General features: G+C 46.1%; 1 protein-coding gene across 3 annotated transcripts in view; it reads right to left on the minus strand.

Annotated features, from left to right (window-relative positions):
- The window catches only part of TGFA (transforming growth factor alpha), a 109778-nt gene extending 101991 nt beyond the window's left edge, over window positions 1-7787 (minus strand). For all 3 annotated transcript variants that reach the window (XM_061155660.1, XM_061155659.1, XM_061155658.1), the window contains exon 1: window positions 7666-7787. In XM_061155660.1, coding sequence (XP_061011643.1) covers window positions 7666-7705 — 40 coding nt within the window. In that variant the 5' untranslated portion in view covers window positions 7706-7787. The remainder of the gene's footprint in view (window positions 1-7665) is intronic.
- Window positions 7788-9344: the final 1557 nt, after the last annotated feature.

The raw sequence follows: 9344 nt of genomic DNA on the forward strand, positions 1-9344 counted from the left end.
CCTACAAACTTATTTACTCTAACAAATATTAAAGATGAAACTAGGTTGAGATTTTTTTCCCCAGTCAAGTTGGCAAATGTTAGAACTAATGTCTGTTTATAGAAGGGCCCGAAAAGTGTGCATTCACACACTGCTAGTGGGAAAGAAGGGTAATTTCTAGAAACTTACCCTAAATAATCAAAGATGAGCCAAACATTTATGTACAAGAATTTCTGTTGTATCATTTATGTTCCTTGACTTTAGCCTTACAAATTTAATATATAATTTTTATAAAAAATTAATCAATCCAAACTGTAGCCCTATATTATATATCTAGTTCTAGAACCTGCCTTATTGAATTTAAAATTTTGAAGAAACCTTTATTTTTTGAAAATGGGTACATAGGCAGAAAGTGAAGAACAAAAGAGCCTCTTGATGAAAGTGAAAGAGGAGAGTGAAGAAGTTGCCTAAAAGATCAACATTCAGAAAGCTAAGATCATGGCATCCGGTCCCATCACTTCATGGCAGATAGATGGGGAAACAGTGGAAACAGTGGCTGACTTTATTTTTGGGAGCTCAAAAATCACTGTGGATGGTGATTGCAGCCATGAAATTAAAAGATGCTTACTCCTTGGAAGGAAAGTTATGACCAACCTAGACAGCATATTAAAAAGCAGAGATATTGCTTTGCCAACAAAGGTCCATCTAGTCAAGGCTATGGTTTTTCCAGTGGTCATGTATGGATGTGAGAGTTGGACTATAAAAGCTGAGCGCAGAAGAATTAATGCCTTTGAACTGAGGTGTTGGAGAAGACTCTTGAGAGTCCCTTGGACTGCAAGGAGATCCAACCAGTCCATCCTAAAGGAGATCAGTTCTGGGTGTTCATTGGAAGGACTGATGTTGAAGCTGAAACTCCAATACTTTAGCCACCTGATGTGAAGAGCTGACTCATTTGAAAAGACCCTGATGCTGGGAAAGATTGAGAGTAGGAGGAGAAGGGGACGACAGAGGATAAGATGGTTGGATGGCATCACCGACTCAACGGACATGAGTTTGGGTAAACTCTGGGAGTTGGTGATGGACAGGGAGGCCTGGTGTGCTGCGGTTCATGGGGTCGCAAAGAGTCAGACACGACTGAGCGACTGAACTGAACTGAATAAAGGAAATCATTGTATTCATATATAATAATACCTATGTAAGGAATCTCCTTAAAAAAAGTATAACTGTGAGACTGCCAACTTGTCACTGTTATAAACAAGTCAACAACCACCATCATTTACATTTTTCTCTGCACTTTCAGGTAAGTATTTATATAAGTATAATATAAATATATATGTCAAAAAGTGAAATGAATGACCCATATTATGCCCACTTAAAATTGATAGCGATTGCCACACTGACTTCCAAGAAAAGTTGTATCAATTTATATTCCCAATAACAATGTGTGGATTACTCATAATAGTGAGAAATAAGAAGAATCTATATGGTCAAAGGATTTCAAAATTATAGTAAACACAATCAAGGGATTATTTTTCCCAGCTACAATGAATGATGTTATAGAAGAATGTTTAATGACATAAAAGCTTTATTATGAAAGATTTTTAAGTTAAAAAGCAAATAAGTTAAACAGTGTGAGTCCCTCAGAATTCATACAAGCTTTTACAGAATATTTATTGATCTATACATTCATCTGAATGCTTCTCAGGTGACCCAGTGGTAAAAATCTGCCCGGCAATGCAAGGAGACACAGGAGACGCCAGTTCGATCCCTAGGTGGGGAAGATCTCCTGGAGGAGGTCTTCAGTATTCTTGCCTGGAAAATCCCATGGTCAGAGGAGCCTGGTGGGCTACAGTCCATGGGGTAGTAGAGTCAGACATAACCAAGCATGCATGCACACATGCATACTTTCATCTATCAGACTGTGCAACAGAATGTTAATCACAGTTATCTTTGGGTGGTGGAATTACAGGCCATTAAAATACATTTTCTCTTACGCTTTCCTAAATTTTCTATGTTTCAGAGAAAAAAATATGCTTTTGCAGTCTAAAACAAATCATCATCTACTAAACAATAAAACACTATCTGAAAACAAGTTACATACAAGCATTTATATGCAACCAAACTTGATGATCATAATAAACAGTTTTTCAGGATAAATGTTACCTGCCCAGCTAAATGTTTGCCAACTGAATCTACACTTGGAGTATTCAGCACAGGGCATCCCAAGGACTCATCAAGTGCTTACTGGTCTCCCCGGAAGTCAGCCTGTGCTCCGGGTGCCAAGGGCAAAGATGAAGACCAAGGGGTTCTGCCCTCCAGAAGCCCTCAAACCAGCAGGGAAGAGGGGGCAAGCACCAACCCACATGAGTTCAAGACAGGACGTGGAGGTGTATCAAGGTTCCCTGCCAGAAAAGTCAACACGGTCAAAAATTAAAACCAAAAGAGGAGAGGCAATAGCAGGCTTGAGTTCCACAAAGTTATACAAGCTTGTTAAACAAGTTATGTGTCAAATCCCTCCTTGAGGAAGCCCTAACCAGCTACAAGTACTTCAGAAATGTAAGTGGGTAAAACTGAAAGATTTTCAAGGTAAGAGGACAGCAAACTATTAAAGGCAAAAGTACTGGGCATATAATACACTAGGCTAGTGTGTGTTAGTTGCTCAGTCATGTCTGACTCTTTGCGACCCCAGGGACTGTAGCCTGCCAGGCTCCTCCATCCATGAGATTTCCCAGGCAAGAATATTGGAATGGATTGCCATTTCCATCTCCAGGGGATCTTCCTGACCCAGGGACTGAACCCAGGTCTCCCATGTTGCAGGCAGACTCTTTACTGTCTGAGCCATCAGGGAATCCAGTGAAGAAAGTTTGTTTCCTCTGACTTAAGAGAAAGAAATAAAAGTACTAGCAAATGCATAAAATTCGATTTCAACGAACTTCCAATTTTTTCTAAGTCCAGACAACAACTATTTAAGTCATATTTAACCCAACTAATTCATAATGCTTCAAAAGAATTTACCCACATTTTTAGAACTGGTCTGAAGGGAAACATACACTTATGCTTGAAATGAAGAGTTCCTAAGAAATGGTTCTAGTAGCCTAGATTTCTGGCTCCTTTCCTGATTCTACAAAAGGATTTTTATATTTAACATTTCACAGATGAAAAGAAAAAAAGCAAAACAAAAGTCACCATAAAAGTGCCCCAATCCTCTATCTAGAGGCAATCTGAAACATACTAGCTTTAGCATAGAATTAAGTTTATACCTTAAGTGAAATGATGAAAAACATTTGAAATGGCAGGAAAACAATGGTCAATTTTGGGTGATCAACCAAAAAAAAAAGCATGACATGATTAGCGTTGGTCTGCTGGAGTTTAATGTTGAGTTGATCATTATATCCATAGGTAAAGTACAAGAACATGTAGGATAGCTAAGAGTTCTCAGCATGACTTCTAACCTGCTGGTCAACAGGACAGGCAGAAGTGCCTTTACTAATGCTCATAAATGCACAGCAGCATTTACAACACGAAACGTACTTCAGACAAAACGCAACTAGTGAAGTGAGAAGTTTCCCTAACCACACTGACTACAGCTATGGGTCTCAAAGGGTCCTTTTCCTCTCTTCCCCACCAGCAGCAGTCACAAGCCACACGGGGGAACTCTCATTAGACAGGCACACTCGCCCACCTTCTTCCTACCCAGCCAACAGGGTACCAAGTCCTCCAAGTGGTTGTGATTTGAGGGCACTGCTGTGGAAGAGACTAGACAGGTTTTGAGGGAGAAGCAGGCACAAGACGCCCAATTCGTTAGGCCAGTTCCATTCTGGTTGACCCAATCTCCACTTCCCACTGCCTGTCCTTTTTAGCCGGCAGCCCAAAGAGCAGGACCCTGTTCAAAGTATACTTTCAAAAGGTCTTTAGAGATAGGTCTAATGGAAAAACCATCTATTTTTCACATGTTACCATGGAACATGAAGCATCATTTACTCCTATAAGAAAGGTCCTCTTTGCAGGGGACACTGAGTATTTGCAGAAAGATTTTCACTTTATCCTAGGAAACCAAATTTTGGAAAAGTAAATACAGGAAACTCAGCCTCTAAGTCTTCCATATACACCTTTACAGCCCTTGTTCAAAGTGAACTTTCCCTAATTATGACTGTCCAATAAGGAAAACATGTGTCCTGGGCAAAGCTCCACTGTTCACTCTGAAAGACATCATTTCTATGTAATGGAGAAGAGAACCAGCTTACTTCATGCCCCCTGCTGGTCCCTCTGCCCCAAATCCACTGGGAAGCTGACTCGCTTCCTCTCTCCCCATCCTTCATGGTATTTTGTGTCCGGGAACATGCTTCTTTAGTCTACGACGCTAAGAGTTGAACGCAACTGAGCAACTTCACTTTCACTTTTTACTTTCACTCATTGGAGAAGGAAATGGCAACCCACTCCAGTGTTCTTGCCTGGAGAATCCCAGGGACGGGGGAGCCTGGTGGGCTGCCGTCTATGGGGTTGCAGAGTCAGACACGACTGAAGCGACTCAGCAGCAGCAGCAGCAGTCTTACTTCTGGGAGCTGCCATAAAAGTAATAATGTTTATTTCTGGATTATAAGATATATTACAAAATCAATGTCATTTTGTGTGTAGCCCTTTATTTTTAAAGTTTATAAGTAGCTTCCATATTTACCATCTCATTTGAGTCTCATAACAACCCACTGTGTAGAGGTGTGTAGAGTTTCCACTTTACAGATAAGGAAACTAAAACTTAGTGTGGACTTCAATAAACAACTGACCACTGAAAAGTAAGGAGGAAATACCAATGCTCTGCATCAAAAACTAAAGAATTCACTAGGTTCAAGAGAACTCCCAAACTTTCTTGAATCTGTCATCTGCCAAATGAGATTTCCTAAAATCTCTAAGGTTTTTACTTCAGGTAGTATTTTCTGTCTTAGGAAGGGTGAGGAACTGGGAGATAAGTAAGACAAACTCTCAGTTACAGAATGGACATAACCTGTGATGATATCTGGAATTCTATTAAGTTCAAAGTGACAATGATGATGATTGATTAAATGCTTACTATGTGTCAAGCACCATTTGAGGTTCATTAATTATATTCAATGATCCTGTTAATATTACTATTCTCTAGATGAGGAAAACAAGGTACAAGCTAGGTAACTTGCCCAAAAGTACACATCTTGCTCCCTTGAGGACACCAGGAGGACCTGGGATTGAAGGAGACAAGACCCTATGCCGCTACTGAGGGGAACCTGACATCAGAGGGCAGCCACCACAGGAACCCAGATTAAGTTCCCAATGTTACACTTAATCAAGTCTCCACACTCTCTCCACCAAAACACCAATCAAGTAATCAGAAGAATCAACAGGGAATCCCAACAGTTCCTTCTTAGATTGTCCTCACGGATGTGGGGGAAGAAGAGGAAAGACCTCATTTTTCCAAATCTTGATTACTGACAGAACACTGGCTGATTCACCTAGAACTGCCTTCAACTAATTTAAGAAAAATTAGTGAGGAATGCAACTCTGGAGGAAATGTGCAGAATAAAGATGCATGTGGCATTGATGGGTATTCAGCAATCTAGTGGAAAGTGAGGTGGGAGACAGAAATTGTAGTCAATGCACAGAACTAATGACTAAAAAAAAATATATATATATATATACATATATATATATGAAGGAATCCTCACTGGTGTAAATTACTCTTGCCTTCTTTTTCCTCTACTTTTTTCAACTGCTCATTGCTTGGAACTGCATAAGCCAGCTTTTACAAATTGATCAATCTTTGTTAAGTTTATACACTCTTTTGTTAAGGAAAGAAACAAAGATTAAGTTGAACTCAGGCAAAAGAGAAAAATTCCATGATAAACGAATGCAGTCTTCATGGGCAAGTATCCCATGTTGGGGGGCAGGAGCAGCTTTACAAAGCTTCCTCGACTTTTCCTACTTTTATTGTTTCTTGTTTCATTGTTCACTGAATAACCTGAAACTGCCCTGAGATCCTGTGAATCCAAAAGAAAACCCTGTTTAAAGCAAGTTCCAGGGTATTCATTCACCTCTACTGGAGAAAAAGTCCCAATCCAGGAGAATGGGACTACAGTAACCACAGTAAGTTGACTTTTAGTATCAACATTCCTGCTATAATCATAATTCTGACTCAGCTGCCTACTAACTGAGGGCCTATGTGCTTCACTTCACCCTTCCATAAACTGGGGATGGTAATACCTTCTTCATCATCAGGTTGGTGTGAAAATGTAATGAGCCGATACATACACAGTACTCTGAACAGTGCCTGGCACAGAGTAGGTGCTCAAATAGTGTTAGGTTATTATTAATACTTTCAGCATTTGCAAACAACATTATAATAGGGACCCGAATACAGGAGACTTCTACTGTATTGGTAATGTTTAACTGCTTTTTAAAAAAAATCTAAAATTAGAACTATTAATACAAAAATATAAAAAGGCTTGGGAAAAGGGAAAAAAAAAAAAAAAAAGCCACTCGGAGTCATGCCACCTGTTGGTGAGTTTCAGGTGAGGGTACACCCCGGAGCTGCTGTGGAATCCGGTTCCACGGCTGCCCCGTATTTCCCTTAGATGATGCCTCCACTTCTTAATCAGCGTTTCATGGGCAGGATTACGGGCGGGTCCGTGAACCCCCTGAAACTGTACACGGAACTGGGTGGGGCTGAGGCTCTGGGCATTTGGGGAGAGGGGGGAAGGGGAAGGGGAAGGGTTCCAGAGCTTTTCTCAAGCTCTAATAAATCATCCTGTAGCAAACAACTTGCCTTCCAGAGGAGACAGTGACCCAACAATTCACTTCACGGAAGCTAGGCAATGACCAGGACACCTGGGCTGTTAATCTGTTATCTCCACACCAGAGAGACCCGGCGCCGCAAGAGGCAAGAGCCGGCCGGGCAGTGACCTTCACCTTTGAAAAACTCACCGGCTCCCGAGACCCGGCCCAGGTTTGCCGGGCTCAACTTCACCTCCCTTCCCCCATCCCTCGTTCTCTTCCAAGAACAAACTCAAAGGAAACTGGCAGCACTCCGTCTAGGGTTTCACTCCTGCACTCGGCTCCCAGAGAAGTTAATCAAAGAACAATTAATCCGCACAAAATTCCAAAACCCACCCCAAAGCTCCAGAACTCGCAAAGTTATCCAGGCGCCGCTGCTGATGGTGAACATCTGCGGGTCGCTGGGCTCAGGGGTAGGCGGAGAGTACGAAAAGGAAGCAGCCAGGGTCTGGCCGGAGGGTCGGACCCCGACCACCCTCTCCGAATCTACGCGCTTCAGACGCCGGTGAAGACTGGTTTGGAAGCAGCCAGGTAAGCAGGTAGGTGCTGGCAAGTGTACGAGCCGCGGCGGATTAAAGTTCAAGCGCGTTCACACACCGCTCCCCCTTCCCCGGCGGGCGTTCTCACGCACGGCCCGCCGGCCACTTCCCGGGGACCGGCTGAGCGCTCGACCGTCCCCCTCTTTGGAACAGGCTCCCCAAATCCCTAGTAGGCACAAGTGATTCCCCTTGCCTCCCAGCTTGCAAGCCTCGAAAAGCATTCGCCTCCCTCTTCTCTCCTACGCGAGCGCAGAACACCCCCCGAGACGGAGAAATGGAGGGGACGAGGGGAAAGCAGGGTGTCCCGGAGGGCAGGTGGCGCCGGGCGCGCCGCGGGCAGCGTACGTACCCAGCGCGAAGAGGGCGAGCTGTCCAGCCGAGGTGACCATTTTACGGGCGGCGGGCGGCAGGCGCTCCAGCCTCCTGCCCTACCTGCGGTGCCCGAGTGGCGAAGCGGCGCCGCGGTGCGGGGGAAAAAGGCGCCGGCGAGGCAGGGCCAGCCCCCGGCGCGGGCGGGCGGGCGGAGGGAGGACCGCGCGCCTCAGCTGGCACTCGCCCCGCCGCGCCGCCGGCCGGGCGGAAATGGGAAGGCGGTTACCGTCACCTCCGCCACTCGGCGACCGGGCGCGGCGGACCACCCTCCCGCCACGGTGGGGGTGCCCCCCTGAGGGCACGGGTGGGGTGGGGCTGGGGCGGGGACGCGGCGCGCACCGTGCGGGGCGCGGGCGGCGGGGCGGGGCGGCGCGGGAATCTCGGAGCCCGCGGAGCCAGCCGGGCATCCAGGCCGAGGGAAAGGCAGGAAGCGCCCGATTTCAGACACCACCCTCAGACTAGCCGCTCAGATCCCAGCCCGAGCGGCCGGGCGCGGTGGCCGCTTCCAGGATCTCGGCGCAGGAGAGGAGCCACCCCGGCGTCTGTCATTTGCGCCGACGGCCGCTGCCGAGGGATCTCCCGGGCCAAGAACTGGGACGCGGCCCGGAAGGGGACCTGCGAGCTTCGCCTGCCCTTGCCAACACGTGGCTCAGGGAAAGTGCTCCCCACAATCGAACAAATTCAACCAGATTCCCCACCTGCGCCCCCATCCGAGAGAACACTGGATTCTCCGGATTCCTCCCGCCTGGAGCGCGGCCACCCGAAGTTCTCAGGCCGACACTTTGTGAAGATCAGTAGACCTTCGTACACCTGGTCTGGTGCTGATGATGAAGATGGGAATTCCATCACCACCAGTACCCCAGACCACCCCACCCCATCTTGCCACAGTCAGCTGAGACCAAGAACAAGGTAGCATGCAGCCACGTGTCTGAGAGAGGGGTGAATGGGCTGGAGCTACCTGGATGGTTTTTTTCAAGGATTTGTGGCCTTTAGCTGGCCCCTGGTGCTGGAATTTGGAGAAGTTAGCGGGGCAGAGGGAAGACTTTCTGGGTAGAGAAAGGAAGAATCATAGCTTACCCCGGGGGCCGTGCATAGGCGACAGTGTGCTCCAGAGAGGCAGTGAGCAGTGCCCCCAGATGCCCCCAGCTCAGGGATTAGTTCAGTTCAGTCACTCAGTCGTACCTGATTCTGCGACCCCATGGACTGCAGCACGCCACGCCTCCCTGTGCATCACCAACTCCCGGAGTTTACTCATGTCCATTGAGTCGGTGATGCCATTCAACCACCTCATCCTCTGTGGTCCCCTTCTCCTCCCACCCTCAATCTTTCCCAGCATTAGGGTCTTTTCACATGAGTCAGTTCTTCCCATCAGGTGACTAAAGTATTGGAGTTTCAGCTTCAACATCAGTCCTTCCAATAAACACCCAGGACTGATCTCCTTTAGGATGGACTGGTTGGATCTCCTTGCAGTCCAAAGGACTCTCAAGAGTCTTCTCCAACACCATAGTTCAAAAGCATCAATTCTTTGGTGCTCCACTTTCTTTATAGTCCAACTCTCACATCCATACATGACTACTGGAAAAACCATAGCCTTGACTACACAGACCTTTGTTGGCAAAGTAATGTCTCTACTTTTTAATATGCTGTCTAGGTTGG

This window comes from Dama dama, chromosome 11, assembly GCF_033118175.1.
Source record: "Dama dama isolate Ldn47 chromosome 11, ASM3311817v1, whole genome shotgun sequence".
Classification (NCBI taxonomy): domain Eukaryota; kingdom Metazoa; phylum Chordata; class Mammalia; order Artiodactyla; family Cervidae; genus Dama; species Dama dama.